This window comes from Mugil cephalus, chromosome 6 (assembly GCF_022458985.1).
Source record: "Mugil cephalus isolate CIBA_MC_2020 chromosome 6, CIBA_Mcephalus_1.1, whole genome shotgun sequence".
Lineage (NCBI taxonomy): Eukaryota > Metazoa > Chordata > Actinopteri > Mugiliformes > Mugilidae > Mugil > Mugil cephalus.
The window spans coordinates 20,548,968-20,574,631 of NC_061775.1; the positions used below are offsets into that span (position 1 = coordinate 20,548,968).

General features: G+C 41.2%; 1 protein-coding gene across 1 annotated transcript; it reads left to right on the forward strand.

The window, feature by feature from the left end:
• Positions 1–32: 32 nt before the first annotated feature.
• dnai3 (dynein axonemal intermediate chain 3) lies at positions 33–18,734 on the forward strand. Its single transcript, XM_047587536.1, has 22 exons — positions 33–116; positions 1,266–1,382; positions 3,961–4,145; positions 4,560–4,664; positions 5,067–5,186; positions 5,307–5,506; positions 5,753–5,869; positions 6,222–6,418; positions 6,515–6,633; positions 7,333–7,422; positions 8,275–8,364; positions 9,763–9,882; positions 10,773–10,846; positions 12,282–12,435; positions 12,823–12,907; positions 14,809–14,930; positions 15,238–15,298; positions 15,585–15,715; positions 15,884–16,091; positions 16,494–16,585; positions 16,757–16,885; positions 18,523–18,734. Exons 2-22 carry the CDS (start codon positions 1,322–1,324, stop codon positions 18,652–18,654), a joined length of 2,592 nt encoding a protein of 863 aa, XP_047443492.1. The 5' UTR covers positions 33–116; positions 1,266–1,321; the 3' UTR covers positions 18,655–18,734.
• Positions 18,735–25,664: the final 6,930 nt, after the last annotated feature.

A 25,664-nucleotide genomic window follows, 5' to 3' on the forward strand; every position in this document is an offset into this window, starting at 1 on the left:
ATTGGCGTTTACACCTGTCAGTCAAATATACCCCGCCCACCGTTGTAACTAATGGCAACCAAACAATCCCGCTGCTACACGAGAAGGAGTTCAAGATAACATGTTTTAAACTAAAGGTAAACCTTTTAAATATATTTGTCTATAAAGTGTTCACTTCAAACTTGACAAACTTAATCAGATCCTATCCCCATAAAGTGTTATTAGTGTTTAATCAACGTTTGCCCTACAAGTTAATTCTACTAAGTTAATGCTAGCTAAATAATGGACGTGCAAATAAAAACTGGTTGTAGTAACTTATTCTGATATTTGATTTATCATTACTATATTATACTGTATGTAAGAAGTTAAAGTCAAAAACAGGTCTTTAATGTTTGCAAAAAAATTGTTAGCAAGTTAAAAAGAATACAAAATAGCTACGTACCATGATATGTACAGTCAGAAGTAAATATGAACGTAGCGTGTGAATAAATAAATAAAAATATAAATAAATGATTTATTCAAACGATCAAACGTGAACTGTAAAATATGTTTTAAAGTACAGATGTCTTTTCTTTTTCAGAACTTATCGTATTATTATTATTATTATTATTATTATTATTATTATTATTATTATTATATTTCAAAGCTAACAGATATTTTATTCATTTTTACTCTGTTTTCTAGTAATAGATTAAAAGTTTCATCCAGATATATTATCATTGGTACATAAAACAAGATGCATTTTATAGTTTAAAAATGATCAAATATGAATAAAGCAGTCAAAATTAATTTTGACCTTCTGTATTTTATATGTATAATGCAGTTGGTACTTGTATGTGTACTAGAAATCCCAAAACAGATAAGGTTTTAATCCTACGCTGTGGCGTGTAATGAAGTATTTGTCTGAATTCATGCATCATACTGTATCAGCAGGTAAGTCAGATTCATAAATGATTATCTTGTAAATTGTTGTAGATTGAGAAAAATAATGTCAGAATTTATTTACAGATAAAGGACATGTCTACAGACTAATTATAGAAGACTGCTGCTAAATAGTAGTACACTGCATAAAAGACAAAGAAACGTACAATTCCCTAATACTCCACAAGATGTCGCCACATGAATGGATAATAACGTTTGGGGCACAATAACAATGGTCTCTGCACTGCCACTGTGTTTGAGACTCAGACCCATTAACAGTCGAGTGAAATAGAAATCTGAAAACAAAATGTCTAGTTTTCTTGTAGGAATGTAACACTACATCTTTTCGTTCGTTTATTCCACAGATATTTTGTACATCAACTTTCACCCTATCATTAATGAAGCTATCCAAAGATCAAATATGGGACACAAAAGAACGAAGAGTGCAACAAGCAGTGCAGGAAGTAAGGGAAAAAATAAAGGTGAGTGTTTCAAATCAAATCTAAATATAATATAGCCTTAATGTGTGTAAATGTAGATGTATAAATAAAACAGTGAACTGACTATTCCATCACATTCAGGACTCAGTCATCTAGTTGTTTCTATATTTTTCTTTTGTGTGCACTTGAAATCTGACAAATTCATATTCAATTCAGCTTTCTAAAAAACATTATTTTATCAGCCATCTTTAGTGAAAGTAGTGAAATTATATTTGATAAACTTAAGACACAAACTTGAATTTAATCAATTTCATTGCCCGTATTTAGTAGATTATACAGAATATACAGTTAACTCAAGTATGTTTTAGAAATGCAGGAATTTTACCTCAAAAGAACCGTCTTACTTTGAAGCAGTGATGTAACAATCACAGCTGAAACTGACAATTACGGGTATCTCAGAAAAACTATATGCATTGTTCTGAAGTGATCTCGAGTGTCCTATTGCATAGCCTCCGGACATGCTCTCTACTCAGCTGTGGGTCCTCATTGTCAAGGTCTGACACCACTATTGGTGTATCTTTTTACTTTAAATAAGCTCACTGTGTCCCATCAGAGTTAAAAAAAAAAAAAAGATTTTAACATTCCTCAGCTTCAGATTTGCTCTTTTTTGGTAGTTCCGTTATTCATGAGTTTAATCATTACATACATTACATTCCTAAGGGCTTTACACTAACCTTAACTCACCTGGCTTTAAACTTAACTCAGACGAATCTTAAAATGAATCTTGTGGATTCACAGTGGTCAGTACTTATGATGTTAACCACTCCCAGGGACATTGGTGCCCAAGTTTCACTGATGCACGTGTGGAGTGAAGCCTGATCTGTGCTACCGTAGCTGACACTGAAGATAAATTTAACGTTGTTCCTGATAGAAAGGTGTGAAAGAATACAATGCATCAGTTTGTCATGTACGGGGCTGCGTAGCCACAGGTCAGTCACGGTGTCTCTCCTGACGCCTGCCCACTGCTGAAAGCTTCGAGGTGGCCTGCCCTGATAATGCCCTGACATTTTCTTTCACATCACGTAAAAGTTGCCGGGTATGTGTGCGTTGCTTATCTGGGGAACATTTGGCACCAGGGTGCAAGGAACAGCATGCCAGATTTCCTAGAACATTATAATTTATTCACTCCTCAACAGGGAGTCAATGGCATTACCAAAAAGCAGACAAACGTCTCCTGTTCAGATATGAAAATTGTAGATGTCCAGTATGTGTGTAATATATATTTATGTGACTGCGTTCACTAATAGTCTTAACGTTTTAAAATGTGACCCGAGTAATCACTGAGTGCTCCATCCAAGCACAAATAAAACAAACAGAGCCAAAATTACGATGCACTGTGGTGTAGTATAAATATTTTACAGTAAGCTCTTGAAAAAGCTTTGGGAGATTTATGGGGGAGGAACGAGGCCCGACAAATGTAAAATGTCTCTCTGGCGAAGGCCTTCAAAATGCAGTTTAATTGCATTTTTGAGGGATATGGAACATTGCACATCTCACTCTCTTTGTCTCCCAAGCAAATATTTCCCATGAAGACAAATGCCATAGTTGACACATAACTCTGTGAAATAAGGGGTGTGAGTTTCCACTACAATGATTTGGCGTGAGGCCTAAGTGGTGTGAGTGGAAAAAAGGTTGACACACCCAGCTGGGAAGTGGTTACTTAAGCTGTACTTGAGCATTCCCAGCGTCCCCTCAGCAACCTTGCGGAAAGACTTTGAAGCAGGAGACCGCAAGCAGGATGAAAACTATCATTATGCAGAGTCGTGTTTACTGTAGTGTGCCCTGGACTCAGCCTGGCTTTAGATATGACGGAGTCTACATAGATGGTTTATGAAGAATTTCTTTCTTGTGAAGATGGTTTAGTCCTAGTTACGCGTCTCTAATTGCGCTTTTTGTCCTGAATTGATTGAGTTATTGATCTTTCTCTCACATGTCGGAGTAGTAGAAAAATGCAACAGCACGCTCCCTGGAAGCGTTTGGGCGTTATGTGTTCAGAGATTGTATTTCATCCTGTGATACTGAAGCGTGGTCCAACCTGGAAGGCAGGACAGGTGAAGGATCAGAGGCAACGATTAATCTTACACATAGTACACAGGTGCACCAGAACATATCCTATTCAATACCCTTGTAACTTGTAGCGTCCACCGTCTGTAAACTGATACTTTTTTAACTTCTGGCCTGTTCTTCAGTCACATAAGATCGCTTTCCAGCATTGCCTCCAGGCTTTAAAATCTAAATTTTAAATGCATGTCAGGGTTAATTCATGTACAAGCACTGAATAAGACATATAAAATCTGTGCAACATGTAACCCTATATTTTTTATTTGTGTCAGACATTTGAAAACATCAGTAGCACCACTAGATTAATTTGATGCTTTAACATCTTTAAAGGGTACCAAACTGAGACACAAACAAATAAAATAATGCATTGTTCTGTCCAGACGCAAATGAAATCTAAAAGCAGTTTCACGATTTAGCGAGTTCTTTTTAATGTATTCCTTCCTTCCTGCGTCTTTCATCTTTCTCCTCGAAATTGATTGTGAGCTTCTCTCTAATCAAGGTCACCCTGACGATATCCTCCCCATGGTCCTGACATCAGCCACCCAGGAGCTCTTTGGCTGCCGCGCTGATGAGGATGTCACAGGGGAGAGTCCTTACAAGCTGCTGAGAAAAGACGACATCGTACAGGACATTAAAACAAGAGCCGCGGCATCCGATTTCAGCCCTGTGAAGCAGATTGTGCTGGTGAGTCTGAACCATTGTGTCATGGATCACTCAGACAATAGCCCTCAAGACACTGTGATGAAGCGCAGGCCCATGTGAAGGGCTGTGGGAACAGACGGGACAGGTTTAACCTAATTTTGCGCTCCTTTGGATTAAATACACGGTGACCAACATCCTTACTTTATGCATTCAGTCTGTAATGAATGTAGAACACACATTACTGCAATGAGGCCAGAGGAATCTTAAGGGACGTGTATAGACTCATCAGTTTTAAGCCTTAATTTTCTTCATGTGGTTGTCTTTTATTGTGTTTCTAAGTCTAAAATCAATATCTAACTTTGTCATCCGCTATATCAACGCGAGCACCGATTCAGCTCGGTTTATTCTATCTTTGCCTTAAAGATAGATAAACGTAATGGATTTTCTGTCTGACAGGATTACCCAGAGGAGGAGATGTTGCTGGTGTTTGACAAAGACCTCACATATGGCCAGAGTTTCTACCTGGCGCTGACACCAGAAGCCAGGGACAGAATATTTAAGGTGAGCAGACAGTCTGTACACCTCTGTCATTCCATGCCTTTTATTACAGGGTATTATTATTACCCATCCAGCACTTTTGAGCAAAATTACATGTCTTTATGACATTTTCATAGATGTTTGATATAAGTGGGTATGTACGCATGAGCAGGTTGGGGCTAGTCATTTTCCTTGAAATTTTATACTATTTATCGTTCTATTGTTTATTTTAGATGCACGTGTGCTATTATACTGTCGTATTAGATGCCATATACCATGATGGCCATTTTGGTTTTCTGTAAATTTAAACACTTTAAAACTACTTCATTGTCTTGATCTGTGATTGCATGTGAAGACTAAGCTATCAAAAAAACTATTGTGTTTCAAATTCTTACTTATTCTTGTAATTCTGTCTCGGTTCTGCAGCCTGAAACACTAGAAGTGTCTGAGAATGAAGTCGATAAAAGCTCAGAACCGAAGCACTGGATATCTCTTGGCAGTGAGCAGGAAATAGATGAAGAATCCGCCAAGGAGACAAGAAAAAAGGCACTGCAGCTGCAGCAAAACACCCAAATGAAATGCGTACACCTAGTCTGATTTCTTTATTTCTTATTAACTTCTTTGTTTTCTTCACACATCCCCGTTCTGCCTCACTGTCGACATCAGCTGTGGTACAGGTTCTCGAGAGTACGGAGGAAGTTTGGAGCACCGGTCTGTTTTTCTGACCGCAACACTGCAGATGCCAAGGATAGCCACCTGAAGTGTGCTTCCTACCAAGACAGCAGATTCAGCATCAAGCAGATGCAGAGGGACTGCGGGATGCAGGCTGTTCCCAGGCTACAGAGCAGCAGTGCTCAGACAGAGTGGTATGCCAACTAATCAGCCCACAAAAATGGGTTTCTTCTAAATGGGAAATACTCTTACAGCTTTAGGAGAAAAGATTTCATATCCTAAAGGAAGTGGTTTAAATCTTTTTCATTTTTATCTATTCATGTCTTGGCAATTGTCCAGACACTGCGTGTGACAGAGATTAATTAGCAATATACCGTATTGCTTAGTAGTTACTCCAAACATTAGCAGTGTTGTGTTAAGGTCTTTGTATCTATTTACAGGAAGTTTCGGAAGAATTTCTTTACCCAGTACAAGCCAAGAGAGTTAAACAAGGAGGAAATAGAAGACATCCTCCAGGCTGAGGGTCTGAAGAACTTTTGCAACTTGGTGACCCCCAGGTAAAATGAACTGTTATCGTAATTCACCGCGTCTCTTTCATCTGCCTCCAATAGGGAGTTTATTGTAGAGGTTGACTGAAATTTACAGCAAACTCACATTAGTTGATCATTTTCTCAAATCCAGTAGGTAGTGTATTTTAACACAGAGTATCTGGGCAACACTCACTTACTCAGTACACTATATACTGTATTTGCCTTGTCTGCATGTTATTATAGTCTGAAAAAAAAAAAAAAAAAAACTGTTTCTGTAGTCTGAATGTCTAGGTACAAGCATATGACCAGTGTCAGCTACTGTAAATGCTTGTGCACGTGTTTTGGTTGTAGGGGTTTTCTAATATTTATTGTTTCGTAGAGTTTTGCTGGCCCTTCAGCAGGAGGAGGTTATGAATGTGTTCTTTGACGACTGGAAAGTTCTCGGAGCAGGAGCCGAAGCGGGTGACTGGTCTGGGAAGGTTTCCGAAGGCCTGGTGCTTCATCAGGCCTTCTCAGACCAGAAGTACGCTAAGGACAAGAAAATCAGCAGCATCAACTGGCACCCGACCATTCTAGGTAAAGTGCAGTTGGATTAGAACAGTAGATATTTTCTTCCAAATGATCCAAAAACAATATGTTGTATGATGTTTTTTTTTTTTTGTGATATGGCAGGTGTGCTAGCTGTGGCTTTGACGGACAAAAAGGAGAATCAGCTGGATGAGTCTGTTACGTTTATCCTCAAACGGGCTTTCATTGTCTTCTACAGCTTCGCTGACCCCGCTAATCCCCAGGTATGAAAAGTAGGAGAGCACCACTTCGAATGAAAGCAGAGAGTGTGTAACAGTTGACAAGCCTCAAAGTATATTTCCTTCCTTCCTCGCCTCGCGTATTTGATTGAGATTTCACTTTCCCGAGTAAAAGGCTGGATGGTTTCGTTCTCCCCTGCCTTTTAAGACCTTTATTTGCTTTAGGAAAATTTGAGAGGCCCTATTGATTTGACCCAGGCACTCAATCAATTAAACTGAGCTGCTATATCACTCAAAGGTAATAGGAGTTGTGCATGATATATCTCCTCTGCTCCATGTGTCTTTGATTTCGCTGAAGCGGTGATCCAAGTGGTAAAATGTACCAAGATGTAAAAGATGTAAAAATAACTGAACTAAGCATATTTATTATTGCATGTAGTAAATTACTGTAATCCATTCATGCAGCTTAATATAAACCTGAGTGAATTTAAACATGAGGCTGAAAAATGTGCTGCTTTGTAATGCCATCCTGCCCTTCCTGAGTAGTTTTCCACTATTGCCCGATGAAACGCAATATACTGTATGCACATGGTTTTGACGATTAAAAGCTAAACCTTGTATGGAGAAACTAGAATAAATAAATAGGCCGAATGGCAAGCACTGTGTGGAAAATATGTGGAAATGTTGGTAATATTTATAGTCAGTGTATGTGGGTTTCTCTGACTTTTTTTTTTTTTTTTGCAGTTGGTCCTGGAGTGCCCAGATGATATTTTATCCTTTGAGTTCTGCCCCTCTAATCCAAATATTATTGCTGGCGGCTGCATTAATGGCCAGGTAACTCGCTCTCGCCTCTCACGGACCTCATCACATTCTCCTTTTTGTTTGGTGTCGTCAACATTCGACTGGACAGATTTGAGTGTTTTCTTGCCATGTGTAATACACAGATCAGCCATAGCATTATAACCACTTACCAAAAAATGTGTACCTCCGCCTTTCGCCGCCAAAACAGCCTTGACCTATGGAGGCATGGTATCTCCTCTGAACACCTCTAAATGTCTGCTCTGGTGTATGATGTTAGCAGCAGATCCTTTTGCTCCCGCAAGTTTTCAGTCTCTCTATGGACGTGGCTTGTTTGTCCAGCACATTCCTTAGATGTTTGATGCTGGATTGAGATCTCCGGGAATTTTGAAGCAAAGTCAAGATAGTCACTTTCCCAATGAATACACTCTAGGCAGTGGACAGGGGTCAGGGGTCTGCAGGTATATATGCACCTTAAAGACCTTCTATCTGAATCAGCATTAAACTTTGATCAATGTGACCTACAGTAGCTCGTCTGTTGGATCGGACCACACTGGCCAACCCTCTCTTCTCACCTGTATCAATGAGCCTTGGCCTATGACCAGCAGTTCACAGTTCACTTTTCCCTCCTTGAACCGCTTTTGATAGATACTGACCAATGCAGGCTGAAAAGAATCCCAAAAGAGCGGCAGTCTTAAAAATGTTCCGACACAGTAGCTAGCTGCACAATTTGGTCAAAGTTGTATCAATCCTTCCACTTCCAATATCACAATGGTCGCTAGCTGCGTAATACAGTACACCCTACCCACTGACAGATGTCATAATGCTATGACTGATCACTGTCTATAGATCTTAAGTAACTATTGTAATGATGATGTGTTGCCTCAGGTTGTGTTATGGGACATTTCCGCTCACGTCACATGCTTACAAGGAACACAGACCGGTGGTAAAAAGGTCTCCGTCGACACTGACTCATTCGTAAGTACCCATATCCTGTCTGTAATGCGCGCCGTGTTGATACAATAATACCGTCTGTATCTGCGTTACGCTAGATGTGTTATCAGTTACTGAAAGCTCTTAGTCATTGATGATGTTTGGTCCATACGTGTACGGGTCCACAGTCCATCAGAGCATGCAGAATATTTGGCCGCAGTCACGTATGACAGAGCAAAGATGATGATGTGTCGACTCGTCATCCTCACTCTTTCATTAGAGGAGAATGCAGCCGCACTTTTCCGGTCACAATTAGTTCCAAAAAGGTACTAATGCCAGGTGTAAGTTTATACCATTACGTGAGCCCACTGTAAAATGAAAGCAGCCTAGCAATCATGATCTAATTAGAGTTTTTGAACTTTTGAGAGGGTTTTTGTTTTGGCTTAGCACCATAAACCCATATCTTTATGGCATATCCTCCTTTTTTTAATGGTTTTATGTGGGGTAATAAAGAAAAGGTGTTCCAGATAGAGTTAATGATACATGACAAAAACAGGGCTGAGGTTTTAAACCACAACACAGCAAGTACATTTAGTTCCTGGTGGCCTGTTGAACATCCAGACACCAGAAACAAGACCAGTTCTGTGCCACAAAGCGTGACCTGCACTGACATCTTCCACTCGACTGCTGTGTTTCAACAGACACATATGCCCCCATCATCTTGCCCACATTTGCTTTGTGTGTTTTTATTGCCTCTACAGTGGACCAGCTGTCTCCGTCCCACTCCTCACTACTTCCTCCTCTTTTGCCTCCCCTCTCCCACCCTCCGTGCCTCCCTCTTTTCTCATTGTCCTTGTTTGCTCTCCATTCTCCAGAGTCAACAGCATCAGCGCGCATACGCCAGCTGTTACACAAGTCCTCATCTACCACCGTAGTTTGTCCCCACACAGAAGATAACACAAATCAGATCCCTGGCCTCTCTGCTGTTTGCAGAGTAAACAATGCCTGTTGTATCCGCCAAAAAGACTTTATTTGGACGTGGGCTGCCGTGAAAGCCGTGCCACACCACCACCTGTTACTGCCCTATTGGATAAATGAAAAAGAAAATGTTCTGTATAGATTTGTCCATTGTGCGTAAAAAAAACAACAAAAGAGCTGCAGGTGAACCACACAATCAAGCTGTATCTGTAATCAGAAATAGGAGGAGGTGGTGTATGTTCTAACCTAGTGGTCTAAGTTTAATTAAAAATAATTGCAGCATGTGTGTTGTTTGACTTTCTATTCACATGTCACTGAAAACATAGAGTTTAGTATATTTAAATGCTGAAAATACAGCCTTTCATGGTGGCTTTCAGCTGTTTACAGCCTTGGTATTAAGCTTGAATTGTCAGATAACACCGTGGCGTACGTGCTGTGTCTTTTTTGTGTCTGCCCTCCCACCAGGACCTGGAGGACAACAAAGAGACCGAGGCTCCCGTTGTGCGCTACTGTGCAGTGTCTGCCTTAGAAAGCAGCCACAAATTCCCAATTACCGATATCCAGTGGCTGCCGCAAACATTTGAGGTACAAGAAGGTGAAGAGCAGATGGGGTGAAGGGGATATCTGAAACCAAAACAGGCGGTTATTTCCCAACTTTTGCCATCAGGAGCACACAGGAACCTTTCACAAGGTCACCCGTGTTACATTTGGCCTCTTGATAAAAGCTGTTTTTGTGCGATTACGCCGCAGTTGTTCAAGCAAAGCGTTTTTTAATGTTTCTATCTTATCTAATGCAAACACCCGCATAGTTTTCGGCCTAGCCAGCAAGAGTTGACTGTAAACCTTCCCATGAAAAGCTCACATTGGTAAAAACACATTATACAGTTAAGGTGCCAGGTTTGTTGTTGGCACAATGATTTCTCTATCTGGTTTTGGAATGCTTTCATTGCGACTGAGGGTAATGGCTTTAAACAGACCTAACCGGTTGTAAGTTAATGTTAGCGGGCACACAGTGGAAGGTGAAATAGAGAAAATGCAGTTTTTATTCCATGTCCTCCAATAATCCTAAAGAAAACCTTTGAATTTTGCCTGAATGTTCTCCACCGTGCTCCTAACATATACTGAGTTGAACAGATATTTGCAGCAAAACATCTGTGGCATTCAGTCTAAATAAATACGACAATGTGTGTGTACAGAAAAACTAACGAGCATAGAAATATCCATGCATAGGAAGAAAAAAAAAAAAAAAGGATTGTTTTCACATAGTTGTCACTCATGTCTCTGTAGCCCGCTGTCATAAATCATTAAAGCCACTTGCACTTATCTGGATAAGTAAGGCAATCATCAAAGTGCCCCCAGGAGAAACATTAACCTCTCATGCATCTTTAGGAAGCTTGCTCATTTCTACCAGCTCCCAACAATACTAAACCTGGCATTTGTTGATTTTATAGCTTTCTCTCTCTCTCTCTGATCAGGTGACCAGGACGGGTTTACCAGTGGAGAACAAGGACAAAGTTTCTGTTCAGATTGTTACCTGCTCCCCTGACTGGTAGGACATAAAAGGACGTGGTTTAAACGGTTTTAGCTCACAGCTAGTATAACCACATGGTACATGGCAGGTTTCTACTTTATACACTTGGCAGCTATAAACTGCCAAGTGTAAAACACATGTCTGCCTCCTTTCTCCTCTTTGTTTGTCTTTCTGTGGAATTCTGTATTATAAGCGATTGCTTGTGTTGACGTGCCAGCTTCGGTGATGGAGTAGATGTTGACACGAGCTATTTCGTGGGTGTGAGTGCGCGTTGTAGCAGCCCAGGGCTCGTACGGGGACCTGAGGCGCGTTTTATGATCTGCCGTACATACTGTAGACACAGTGTAACTGCCAGAGTTAATGTCACATTGGGAAAAAAAGGGGGCGTCTGGTGGCCCAGCGATTGCAGCACATACCACATAATTGCTGCATCCGTAGTGTGATTCCTGGGAGTCAGATTCGTCTCACTCCGGCCTTGTTTCCTGTCTCTGCTCAGACCGGTGATTATCACATTAGGGCAAAATGCAGACAAATAAATGCAAGTGAGAAGTCTTTTTTCAGGTTATTGTACCTGACTGATTTAGATCCACCACTGCATGTGCATGGAGAAAGTACACAGGGGAAGAAGCATTTTGGTATATAATTACTGACACATCACTGCGAATGTAATCTTGAAAACCTTTAATTTTACCTCATGGATAAATACTTTATTTTGTTTATTATTTTACTAAATTAATAAATTCTAACTTATTTTATTGCTTGTGTTTGGTATAGTTTAGAAAACAGTAATTTATCGTTAAAGGTAGTAATATTTGCTTCTATCTGTTAAAATAATACTTTAAATTAATTTGAAACGATATTTAATTAAATACACTACAGGGACCCACTGTGAGTCATTGCAACATTCAGCCAACATGTGACACAACATCTCAGAAGATTTATTTGGTCTTAAACAAAAGCGACATGACACTGGTGTATAATATCCACGGGGTAAACGAGCTTGTCCTCCCCCTGCTGAACATAGTAACCGGGTAGATTTGAAGAAAATCATTCTGTTGTGTCCCAGTGATTTACAACAATAGGAGTTATTGTCTCTCCACATATTTTAAAGGCCTGTAATGCCTTTAAGGCAGGCTATGTCGTAACAAACGTGTTGACATATTGTACAGAGTTTTCACAGAGTTTTGTTAAGCATCTGTGAGAAGGTGATCGTAGTTGTTGTAGTTGTAGTGTGTTTTGGAATAACTGATAACTGTTTGCTGTGTGTGACTACACAGTGTAGAGCAGGGGATGCCAAAATATTATTCATTGTTCATAGTTATTGGCAGTCGCCGCATTTCAAGAAACTTCACGCTGAAGTCGATGTTCGTGATTAATACGAACATATCGCACAAGGATTTGAAGTAAATATGTTTCCCACATGTCTGTATGTGTCTTCCCTCTCTCTCTAAAGCTCTGTATTGTTCTGGGATGTGCGAATGCCAAAACTGCTGAGTCAGTCACTGTCGGACAGGAAGCAGAATGCGGATCAGAAGACCCAGGTGACACCTTTCATCATCCCTGAAACTTTCAAACACCTGGACAGGACGTGGAAACCACTGTTCAAGGTACTGCAGCGTAATACATAGTTCATATTTATTTTCCCTTTTAAAATAGATCAAGTTTTAACCCAACAGATTATTTTTTTTGAAGCAACAACAAAAAAACTAACAAAATTGATATATGTATATTCGTTGATAGGCTCCCATGTCTTCTCTGGCTTTAATTTATTCTTACTTTTTTTTTTAACCGCTTAAACAATGAAGAAGAAATTGAGGAGTATTTAGACTGAGGCTTTGAATTTGGTTGTTGTGGTTTGCGTATATGTGTTTTTATGTATTTAAAAGAGTTAATGATTTTTAACACGTTTTAATGCATGAACACAGTCGGACACTATTTAAATAATATGTTGTGTATTTCAAATATGAAAACTTGTCTTTTCTGTCGTCCATCAGGTTTCTCTTCCAAAGATCGATACTAGTGGAGAATACGCTCCTTTGAAGTTCAGCTTCGAACATTACACCTGTAATGTGAAGACAGGTAACACTACCCAAGGGTAACTACACTTACCCTTGGGGCAGCTAGGCTTTATCTGTTTCACCCTGTTGGGCCCTGTCTCTATTTTACTGAATTACAATACTATGTACAATGGATACTATGTGGTTTTGTTGTTGGACGGCTTATAACTTACTCACGATTCAGTCTGAACAGATTGCCCAAAAAAGTTGTCCGTTTAGTTCCTGCCACTATTTTCTATTTAATAGTCTAGATGGTCTAAATGATGTTTAGCTCAAAGTTATACAGTTGTAACTCTCGCTTACCTTTTTTACCTTTAGGGGGCGCCAGTATTTGCGAGCTTTGCTTCAGTCATCTTCAGTTATCTTTTTACACTTTAACAACCCAGTGGAAAAAGAAAAGACTGTAACAATATCTGGATTCAGATTATTTGTGTCTTGCAAAACGATACCATTGAGGAGCAGCGAACATTAAAGACATGACTATCTCCTGTCTGATAGCTTTCAGAGTCATGCATATGTACTGTGCTTTTGGATTCTTGAATTCTGCTTTGGATGGTCGAGCACACTGATCAGTGGGGCAGGGTTCATTTGGCCCTCGGCTGCTCTCTTTCTCTCTCTGCCGGTCTCCCTGTTCCCTCCTCTGGTTTCATAGCACTTTATTAAGTGAGACTTCCAAAACAAGGCCCTCATAGTTATAGAGCGTTGGCCTTGCTGACTGTCAGCTCTTTGCAATATGCTGCTCAGACTCCTGGAGGGCCAGAAGATGATCATGTGTGTCCTGGCTGGTCAAGAAGAGGACTGTCTTTGTCTGGCTGAAGAGTCTACCTCCGTAAACACAGACTTAATATGCTCACTAACTGAGGCAATAAATCTGCGGCGGCCCTCGGGCAGCCTGTTATTAAGGTTTTAATGAATCCCTGTGTGATTAATACTCCGGTGCTATTTAAGATGTTTGACTCATATTGAATGTGTTCTGATCTTTTCGCTCAGCGTTTAGTTCCGTCTTTTACCGCTTCTGATGCCGGAGTCGCTTACACGTTAGCAGAAAAGCTCCACTTTGCCCTGCCAACAGTGTCATGTGATTTTTCACACCGCGTTTATTTGAGCAACCTTTCATGGGGATTAAGCAAGGAGCATGTGGTAAAAGGAAAACAATGTCTGCTGCTGTGCTGCATCATCTGCCTCGTATCGTTACACACATCTTAACTGGGGGAAAGTGGATTTAGGAAAGATGTGATTGGGTAATCTGACCTGACCTTGAAGAGCTGATCCAGCAGAGTGGGATTTGATTGGGAGCGGCCCACCGGTGAACGGATAGACCTCCGCTGTCCCTAAAAAAGACAGTTGGGTCTTTTGTGAAAGCTTCTGCCCGGCTCGGCCCTATCTCGACCCTATCTCAATCCTTTTCCCCCTCCTGTCCCTGTTCTTCTCCGCAACTCTCACTTCCACCGCTTCCTCTTATGCCTTTCTTTACCTCTCTCCTCATATCCCCTCTTACCAACCCATTCACCTCAGCTGCACCCCTCCCCACCGCCCTTCCCTTTTGTCCTTCTGTCATCTTGTTCCTGGTCAGATTACAGAGTGGACTACCTCAGTACCACTGTTCAGCCTCTGTTATTTCCATTATTTAAATAGATATTTTCAAAGTTGGCTTCTTTTTCCTAGCTAACGCTAGCGTTTGCAAAATTCATATTAGCTATGTCTGCTAACAAGACCCGAAACAGCAGCAAGAGACCTGGAAATGAGAAGCACTCTGTGATTTTGTGTACATTTTGTAAAATCTGTAGCAAATTGTCTTCCAAATCGTTTTCCACAGCGGGCCATAAACACCTTTTTCAGCCAGTCGTGCTTATCCTACTCTCGTCCCCATATCCCACACCCTCTTATTCTCTCTCTCCCTCCATTACTGTTTTCCTGTTGCAGAAAAAGATGATGAAGATGACAGCACAGAAGTCGTCCCAGACTACAGCCAGCTCAGGACAACCTCGGCCAGAATACTCGCCCCTCTGGAAGATGTCAACACCCACCTCTATGTTGGAACAGAGGTAAAAGCAACTATCAAGCATAGTTTTACTGCTTCAATAAGCTTTATTAGGACTCATTTAATTCTTCAAATATTGGGTTCTATACTCTACAAACCAAAACATAAATATACCAAATGTACAAATTGTCTTGGATCCTACATGTATTGGTCAAGAGATTGTATACTTGATACACACACTCTTTACCAGCACACCTGCTAATAAAACTAAGGAGAAATATACAACATGTGCAGGTTTATTCTATGGTTCCTTGTAATATTTTCCATAATGTGGGTGATTTATTTATTTTTATTTTTTTTTTCATTGTCAGGATGGGGAGTTAGTTTACACCGACTGGAAACTGGAGAAAGACGACTCTGGACGGCTGTTCAGTGAGTAGTCTGCCCTGCCACAACCAAAGCGCTTGGGAGGAGTACGATGAATCACAGAACAATTATGGCTAATTTTTTGAATTATTGTTGGATTCTAATTGTCGCAATCACAGTAAATCAACACTTTAGTTTGGCAGTTATAACTGGATGCAATTACTATGACAAGATACTCACTATTTTTTTTACAAATATGTAATGGGTTAATTGCTCATTTTGATTGCCGTGGAAGCTAATTGCTGTCAAATAAAAGTGTCTGTTTTCCCGTCACGTATTTCTTCTCTTCCAGGTGCCAAACCCCTCCTCTGTTTTAATCCTCACCACTGGTTGGTGACTACAATCAAACGATCGCCTTTCTTCAAAGACATTATTTTGACAACAGGAGGCTGGAATTTCGCCATCTGGAAGGAAGGAATCATGGTAATAACTTAAGCTACTATTGTGTTTTAGGCAATAAATCACTAAATTTCATCAGTAATTGCCTTAACACACGACTTTGTTTCATATTAAGTACAGTCAGTCCGTACACCGCGGCTGAGGTGATTACATTTCAAATAGACTGACTCGTCGTATATGCACGACATCCAGGACGGCCCTATCTTTGTGTCCCCAAGCTCTGAGACGGAGTGCACCGTGGGCTGCTGGTCTCCGTCCCGGCCAGCTGTTTTCTTCATCGGCAAAGAAGATGGCAGCATTGAGGTGTGGAACCTGCTGCAGAACACCAGTGAACCGGCACAGGTCTACGCACACATCTCCAATGTCAGGATCTCTTGCATCGAATCCTGGACTGCTGGCCGTGAGTTCTTGGCCTCTTTGGTACACAGCACAGCTGTAAAGCTCATGCTAATAAACTGACGTGTGTCTGTAATCAGACCAATCACACTATTGCTAATATACTCTAAATAAAAACATAAGATTACATTGTTAAATGTAAGGAGATCCATCTGTTCAGTTTGAGGCACTTACCCAAATCCTGATTGAGTAATTTCATTAATGATATCATCAGAAATAACTGATAAGTGAGAAAAATATAATTCCAGCCTTATGTTAGTCATAAAATTAAAGCAAACATCCTCTCTGCACCTGAAAACTCTCCTGCTGCTGTTCCTGTTGAGATACAGCATGTTCTTTCCTCACTGATTATTTCCTTGATTAAGATTCTTTTACTGTAGTTTAGCAGATTGTTTTCTATCTACAGCCAAGCAGTACTTCCTGGCTGTGACTGATGACCTCGGAACGCTCCGTGTTTTCGAAATACCGAAAACCCTCTACATTCCTGTCAGGAAAGAGGTAAGACAGTCCAGTCACCTTTAATGCACTCCCCTATGACACACCAATAGTTTAACGGAACAGTTTGCTGTTGCTGCTTTGCTCTAATGGTGAAATCGTGGAAGTTAGAGGTCGTACGTGCCATCTAAAAAGAAATGCTAATAAGTGCCTTTCTCATGTGTCTGTGTGCAGCGTTTGAGTGTGCAGACATTCTTTGAACTGCAGAAAGACAGGCTGGATGATTATTTGATGAGGACTGAACAGTGGGCGAAAGAGAAAAGGGAAGTGAAAAAGGAGGCAGAGGAACTGAAGAAGAAAACGGTGAGCTATGCTTTTTAATACTAAACAGGAAGTACGGCAGGCATGAAATACCAGTATGCAAAAGGACAAAAGTTGAACTAATCAAAACTTTTAGTCGGCGACCAATGACACAGTTAATGAACAAATGGCACAAGCACAGAGTTTGGAAAACATTTACCCGTGGAAACACCATCCTCAACTTTAGTTCCTACCAATAAATTTACAGCATAGAGTGAGCGGAGTCATTGTTGCCGGTATTTTCTTTTCAAGAAGAGCTGACTACGTCCATACCCTAGCAATATTTATATGTTCTGCTGGTTTTTACTGTGAAACGTTTGGATTGGAAAATATACAAGTGAGTCACCTAAGCAACCACAGCCTCAAACATCCACAAGTGACCAACTGCAAAGCGAATCTACGAATGAATTGCTTTAGATGTGGACGTGGTCTGGAGTAAAAAAAAGGGGGGGGGCAATGTTCAACAATATTTGGAACTTTCTGAAACCGACAATCTCAAAATGTATGAAAATGACAGCAATCACAAGAAATAACGAGAGATGTTGAGAAGACCAGAGACGAAGGATTTCAGTTGTTTGATTTTTACAACAAAGTTCAACACTTTGGCTGTCTGAAAGCCTTCGCCGTTATCTCTGTATCTGAACGATTATCGCGTCTTGCTGTGCGACTTTAATCTTTTCGTGGCTGTTCAGAAGATCTATCGACACTTTAGCTTTCAGATGTGGTCAGGCAACATGCCGTACAAGCCAGTGTGTTTTCAGCTCAGTGACATCCAGAGTCAGCGAATTGAGTCTGTTTAGAGAGGCTTTCTGGTTTGAGCTGTCATCCAGACCGGGGTAATGTAGACAGACTAAGTGCTGCATGGTTTCTCTCCCAGCCATCATTAGTTGCTGTTAAAGCGGCCTTGATTGAGACCTTGCATTCCTCGGCTAGTATACGCTAACCTCACTGACAGCCGCAGCGTAAGTGAACAGAATGTACAGGAGATTCACCAATGTTTTTTTTTTTTTCTGTTTTTTTTTCTGTCTTTCTGGAGCAGGCCGTCCCTGACTCACTGCCTCTGTCTTTCTATCAGTGTTTCTCTCTCATTATCTCTCCTCTCATGTTTAATTCATTCCCGTCGTTATTTGATCCTGGCCACTGAGGATAGTGTAGTTATTGACCGGCAGTGCCTGGCAGTCTGTCTGCTAACTATAGAAGCTAAATCCTTTAGTGGCTAAGTGTTTCCATCTTAGACTGGATGGCAGCTACAGGATGAATGTAGGTTCTCTTGTCTTTATTTCTGTGGATATTTTCTTCCTTCCCCTCTGAAGAGATTTTCTCACATATTAGATGCAATGTTCACCTCCAACCTCAGTTATACACTATGAGAAGGACAAAACACCTCAGGAGTTTAGGAAGAAATGTAGGAATCTGTTTAAACTCACTAAATTGTAGACCATCAATAAAATACTAGATCTGTAGTGAACTCCCTGCAGGCTTTCTACCCTCGGAAAACGACTTTTGAAAGCAGAAACTGCATTACATTTTGATGTCTCCGGGATGAGAAAGTACAAAAGTGTTTCATAAGGAGTATTTCAAAGTATGCTTCTGTTTGCTACTTATTATTTACGAGTCTTCCTCTCTGGTTTTGTCTGCAGGAGCCTGACAAGCCGGTGAAATCCCTGCAGAAAAGCGAAGAAGAGACCAGGAAGGAGTACAGCGATTACGTGGCGCTAGAGGAAAGCACTCTGAAGGGTATAGGCCTGTGGAAAAACACACAGGATGACTGACATCGCACACATTCACACATACACTTCTGTTTTCTACAATTTATTTATTGATTTAAATAAATTTCTGCATAAAAATTTTAGGGGCAGTGCACGTTTCAATTGATTCTTCCATCAGCATTCAGGCAGTCCCAGGTTAGACCTTCAGGATCAACAAAAGATTATTTTCATGCACTCGTTTGAGATCTTGTTACTGGGTAATGCCATCCATTAGTGCCCTCTTCACCACAGGTCCCTAGAGGATACACTTGGGAATATCACAAGGATCTGACCTTGAGAGGGATTCATATTACGGCTCTTTAATTTCATGATAGATAGATGGTTTATTAATCCCAAACTGGGAAAGTTCACAGTTGCAGCAGCAATGTACAAGCACTCAACACCATACATAATACACAACAAAGACAATGGAAAAACAGTACACAATATTTACAAGAATTATAAACTAAGTGAATATTAAAAAAGAAAGAAAAAATTAAATAAATACAACCAATAACCCAGCAACTATGTGCAAAAACAACAGTCGAGAGAATCATCTGTTACACAGAGATGAGGAATTGAGGCAAGAAAGATTTCCTGGATCGTTCTTTGACAAGTTGTCTGAGCGAGATGAAAAAAGACACAATACTCGCACTCACTCAGGAGCTGCAGCAACAGGAATCCAGCTACAGCACTGCTAAGATTCACAATGATGACATCCAGTATGTAAATTACGTTTGTGTGGCTCATCCTGATGAAGAGGATTTAAAAGCTAATAGTCATCCATTCTAGCCTAGAAACTCTCTCATTCGGGTTAGGAAACCAAAACAGGAGCTGAGTGAATGTTCACCAGAAGGCCAGAGTCCAAATGAATGGAAAATGGTACTGCAGGATTATCCAAACATTTTATCAAGTTAATTTGCGTAATACAACAAATCTGCCCTGCCGCCCTCGGCGTACAGTATAAAAAAATAATCCAACTGTGACTTCATAATCAAAACAATGATCACTTGTTTCCTTTGGACTGGATCTGAAGCAGCATCAATAACAACCGAAATAGTCTCAAGACGCTTTACATAACCCAGAGCTCCCTTATGATGTCAAGAAGAAACTTCAACAGGAAGAAACCTTGAGCTCATATGGTGAGAGGTTGTTTTTGACTAGTAGCATCAGCTGCTACAATCCATATTTGTACTTGTGAGACTGTTTTCAGATTGCCGGAAACATCACCTGAATTTACTGCCCTAAAAATGTATCAGCAGGAACAAGGGAGCGCTGGATTATTGTTCACAACAAGAAGGAGTGCTATAGTTTAAAAAAAAGAAAAACTTATTTCAGTTAAATTCTTCACCGCAGGCGAAATGTGAAACTCTTGCCACATTGTTCACAACATTTATGAGAATGCTGCTGCGAGGAGCACCTCTCCAGCTTTCTGGACTCCATTAGTTTCGCTCCTTCACGGGGATAAAATAAGGACGCCTGGGTCCATCTCAGGTCAACAGCAGTGCAGCAAACCTATAGTCACAAACTGACAGCCGGTATCCTGCCAGAAAAGAGACTGGAGGGACAGAGAGAAGGAGGGGTGGGGGGGGTGGGGGGGTTACTGCATAATATAGGGGCAGCTGTCTATTGCCAAGTTTTCACACTGTGTCCGAGATGCCTCAAAAGGGGAGAGGGAGCATAGCGAGGGTTGAAGATGAACAACTGAAACACAAATGGTTGAATGTTGGGTGAGAAGGAGGGAAGGAAAAGAAAAAAGAAAAAAAAAAAAACGGATTCCCTTCAGCGGACGTGAGCTGGGGTCGACTTCACTCTGGCCATGACTCATTCACGTGGACGGTGCTGTCACGGAGCGGAGGGGGGAGCGGAGGAGGGTGAAGAATGGGGCCGATGAGACAAGCGTCCATATGGCCCCTGAGGCAACAACAAGGTCCCGGTGACAAAAGGGGCCCTCCGCTCCGCAGTCGCCTTCAACTCAAACCTCTCTGGGAATTCTGTTTTGCAGCCGCTCTCTCTCTCTCTCTCTCTCTCTCTCCTCTGCGGAGCCTCTCACTTTCTCCCAGGCCGGCTCTGGAATGTGCCTTCTGCAAACCAACACTCTCGCGGGGAGTGTCTTCACACTTAGTTAGTTATTATTGTGAAGGCTCATGCAAGGACCGTTGCACAACTTCGTAAGTGTGCAACGCAAACACACGTGCAAGAAGAGATGTTTGCAGGTAAATCCCTGCTGCTCGGCGCTCGCCGAACGCTTGGGACAATGGGGAACGACGCGGCCGTAAACCCGGTGAACCCCACTGGCGTGAAGAGTGTTCCTGATGTCAGATTTTCCTCAGTTGACTACTTCATCGAGGTCCAAGAGATTTCCTAAACATAAAAAGAGAGAGAGAGAGATTCCCCGCAGTCAAAAATTTATCACCAGCTCTTCAAAGTTTTCGAGCCAAATCCTGGGAAACAATGTGAGCAGGTGCTGTGAAGGAGGAGCTGTAAATCTGGCCTGGCGAATTAAGCCATTGCCTTGGCATTGTTCTGGCTGGCCTCTTAGCTGCTCCTGCTGGGGAGGGTGTTAGATGGGGTGGGGTGGGGTGGAGAGAGCTTCCACACATCTCTCAAAATGGGGGGGCACATCTCACGCATAGTCATCCAAGTCGGAACGCAGCTGCAGAAAAAGAGCCGCATGACAAAATCAAAAACACTGAGAAAGTTCTTCTCCATCTGAATAACACATCCGCCTCCAGCATCTAAAAAAGCATTTCCTCCTCACAAGAAAAGAATTTAATCAGCATTTCCTTAAACCCCAAAGCAGCTGCCAAGTTGCTAAAATTATCCAGAGTTAAATCTTTGCACTTTGTTTCACTGCTGTAAACCTTAAAGCTGTTTCTCCTTAGAGCCTCTGAGAGGCTGGTGGTAGGTTTCATTAATTGACCCTTGACCTCATAAGAGATCAGGTGACCGGGGCAGTGCTGAGGAATGTTCCCTCTTGACTCCTTTTCATTTTCTAATTTCAAAGCTCTCAACAGTTTGGATTCCTGTCATTTTTACCAGCCCCTCCGCAGGTCTGCAGCCGCACGTAGCATCAACGTATGAAACATTCTCCAGACGGTTCATTAGTTACGCTAGTGAAAATAAATTCTGTACCAATGTAACACTAAATCTAATCTTCAAGAACGTTGTGGTATCAGTTATTTATGTGAAATAACTGAGAGAGCTGTTGATTCTACTGTGTTTTCATTTTGTAGGCCGTGGTTTGTAGTACCATTGAAAGATATTGTGTCGTACCGACAGACCTTTCTATTATTTTACAACCCCATTCAAACAGGGGGATTTAAAGCAGGGCCGTTATATTAGAAAGCAGTTGTTTTCAGTATTGTACCTAAGGACTTTATATATTTTATTCAATTAATCTTCCAAGTGGTAAATGTAAACATCATCCTGGTCAATTTAGCTACAATGTTGAAGAGTCACTGCTGAAGTGTGGCTCAAGCGCTTGTTAATGTTGAAGGGCAAAAATGAAAATGGTAAAACAAATACATATGATTAACTGGCACGTCATTAGTGTGTTAAAAGCTAGGTTGTCAATTTTTCAAGAGTGAATGCAGCTCCGTTTGTATATGAATCAGATTAGCAGTCTACCATCAGTTCATGGAGGTTGTTTCAAGCTAAATGCTAACACTAAGGACAACGCTGACGTGTTCAGCAGGTATGTTTTTCATGTTAACGTCTCAAAGCTAATGGCTAGCAGTGGGTGCCAAAGTGAAAACGTGAGAAATCACTAAAATCGTTGCAGTTGATCCTCAGAGGAACCATTAAATAGTTGGATTCCTATAAACTCAACCAAACATTAAGGCCGACAAGTGGCAGAAGAAACATCAGTGGGCAGGTAAATTCATTTGGGTTCATCCACTGAGGACCACGAATGTCTATAAAATCATGGCTATTTATTCAATATGCAGCCACTAAAGCTAAACACAGTATGGTTAGAAAAACTGCAAAAAAGCTAGTAATCCTTTAAGCTGGCATTTTCTAATAAACTGCAGTGTATCCTTCTTTTCGACGTTTACATTTTTAAAAGTGTCCTTGGTTAGGTGCACTTTTGTAAATCTCTTCCACAGAAAACGTCTGTTATTCTAAGCATCGACTTTTTCTTTTTACTTATCCCTGCCGTACCTGCCAGTTTCCACCTGGACCACTTCAACAGACAGTACTTCATTTAGGGAATACCCGTAATATTTCTACCAGAACAAAAGTTCTGGGGCTGTAATTGCAGTCTGACATTGTATAGGCATCAACCCAGACTAGAATACACCCCCTCAGGAGAGTGGGATGTGTCATCTAAACCATCAGTCTGTCACTGCATATATAGAGCACGGAAAAGCCCTCGAGGCTCGGAAACTCTGAATCTTCTGGTTACAAACTGTCATTATAGAAAAATGGTAGAAACATTGCCATCATGAAATGCAGGTAATTTGTTTGTGCAATAGAATTTTAGCGACGTTTTTAGGTTTTTCTTTTGAATATATTTGCTTAGCCAGTGGCTAACTGTGGCTAGTTAGCTTAGTCCAGCAAAAAGGCCATAAACAGGAATTAGTCCAATAACTAATGAGTTTTATTAATGTTTCTGTTTTAAGTTGTGGTGCTAAGCTATAGATAGCACTGCTTTTGTGCTAAGCTACGCTAACCAGGTGCACCCCACAACACATTCCCACGGAAACACAAGATATTGGAAGTTATGTCAAGGGCATTTATTGAAACACGCGTCCACACACTGCTCACATACTATTTGTTATTTTTCACTACTTTTTGTTACTCTGAGGATTTAATTTTAACTTTAATTTTAAACTTGAATTCAGGTCATCTCAAGTCTCCACGACCTCGGCCAGAGCCCTGGAGGCCTATTATGGTATCTGGTATCTTCGCTCATAGCTAAAGCCAACAAACCATTCATCATATGTGAAGACCTGCTGCTTGCCGTCGCTGTTGTGCCTTTGTCAAATGACACCGTGTTCCGCGGCGTTGATAAAAATGGAACAAGAACAGAGCAAGCAAGTCGTGGAATAAAACACACATGATTGGTTAAAGTTTAAGCAATCATGTGTATTTTGTAAAACGTCCTTTACAGGAGACGCCGTGGTAGCTGGTAGTCACCTGAACCACCAGGTGAACTTTGTTTTACTGCTGACAGTTGGAGAGCTGACAGGAGGAAGGTGATAGCATACACTAACATACCAACTGTGTTACTCCACTTCCTCTGCTCGGATCAAAGTTATCACCGGGCTTCGTATCGGTATGAAGTTAAAGGCAGGTTGGAGGCTGAACCACCACTAAAGGTGTGCCACCTGCAAGTTTATCAAACCGGCGAGACCCAAATCTTCTCATTGAGGCCGACCACAGCTGCTGTCAAGGCCTCTTTTCAGTGTCACCTTTCACATTTTTCTCTCCTATCAAGCAGAGCAAACCCTCATCCTGTCCCGGCGCTGAAAGGAGACCGCTCTCTTCTTGAGGAGCGGGAGGGAGAGAGGTGATGAGCAGCTTACCTCTGGGAGGGATTAGCCTTATTAAAATGAAATAGTCTAGTCCTGAGTGACAGAGCAATGGAGGTGGAGGAGGGAAGAGGCACGGGAGGACGGAGGAGAGGGCCTGCGTCGGGTTGAGTCCCGGCCCCTGGAGGATCTGAAGCGCCGCACCTCTGTGTTCCCTTTCCCTCCATTCTTCACTTTCACCTCTCGCTCTCTCTTCATCTTTTTCCCCCCTTTCCTCGGGCCTGCTCTCTCATCATCGCCGCGGTCCAGAACAGGCGGATCTCTCAGCGCTGCATCAAGAGATCTGCCCCCGGGCCCTCAGATGAGCTGCCAAGTACAGGGGCTGGACCGCAAGGGAACAAAAGACCCCCCGAAAAAACACAGCAGAAATGCTGGGACCTGGGTAAAATGTGTTTAATAGCCCTCCTACTGAAGGGCACTGCATGTATGGAATGTGTGCCCAGGGTCACCGTATAAAGGTTCCCAGCAATTGCTCAGGCTTAGCGGGTTTATAAGGAGGGAAGGGTAGTATATACTGGAGAACATTAACCAGCCCGAGCCTCTCAAAACACTTCCAGAGAAAGATGTAAACGACTTGTTAAAATATGATGTGGAAATTTGTGCCTACACTTTCTAAGAAGCACAACACCATGATTGTGAAAGTGTTGAGTCTGGATAAGGCTCTCAAGGGTTTAAAGAATCTGCAAAGTCTCAAAGTTTGTGTCTCAGAAAAGTAAAGAGGTAATTGAGAAAATATATTTTCACAACGTTAAAATCAATCAAGCAACACAAATTGCAAATTTACTTGCAGAATTATGTTCCAAATTTAAGAAAAACGCTGCATTCAGATGTGACCATGTTTACTGTGTTCATAAAAAAAGTCAATTTTTGAGTTGTGTAGACAAACTCCCACATCAATAACTACAATCTCATGGGTTCCACGAAGCCAGTGTATGTATGTATATATATATATGTGACCTTTTTCCTAAGTTACTCTATGTTTGTTGATGTGTTGCAGCTTTTTCTCGAAGCAAATGTGATTAATGTGCAATGCCCTTCGCCATTTTTACATGGTACGATATTGTTCCTCATCAACAATGAGCACTAGGCCCCAAAGAATGATACAAACAGAAATACTGATCGTAAGCTAGTAGCTAGCTTAGCTCTAGCTGCTAACAGAGGATATTTTACTGGGAAGTTTTGACAAATGATACAAAAATATCTATATCCTGTCATGCATATAGTAAATGCAAGTCTTTTTTTTCCAACAAAAAAACTTTCCCTTTTTATTCTTCCACAAATAAACACAAAGGATGAAGGCTAAAAACGTTAGCTTTAGCTTTAGCTAACGTTAGCTTTAGCTTTCTTTAGGCCTCTAAAAATGTCTTAACTAAATATTGATCAGAGCAATCATAAACTACATTGAATATATATGAAAGTGATGAAAGTTATACTCGTAATGCAAACAAACCATTGGCTACATATCAGAAATTACTTTTCTGTGCTTTGGATGATGAT

Bases quoted from the DNA above. Each gene is read 5' to 3' on its own strand.
- dnai3 (XM_047587536.1), top strand. From the start codon at position 1,322: ATGGGACACAAAAGAACGAAGAGTGCAACAAGCAGTGCAGGAAGTAAG. The intron at 6,419-6,514 runs GTAAAGTGCAGT...GTGATATGGCAG, and splicing joins CTGGCACCCGACCATTCTAG to GTGTGCTAGCTGTGGCTTTG. The intron at 12,908-14,808 runs GTAACACTACCC...TTCCTGTTGCAG, and splicing joins CACCTGTAATGTGAAGACAG to AAAAAGATGATGAAGATGAC.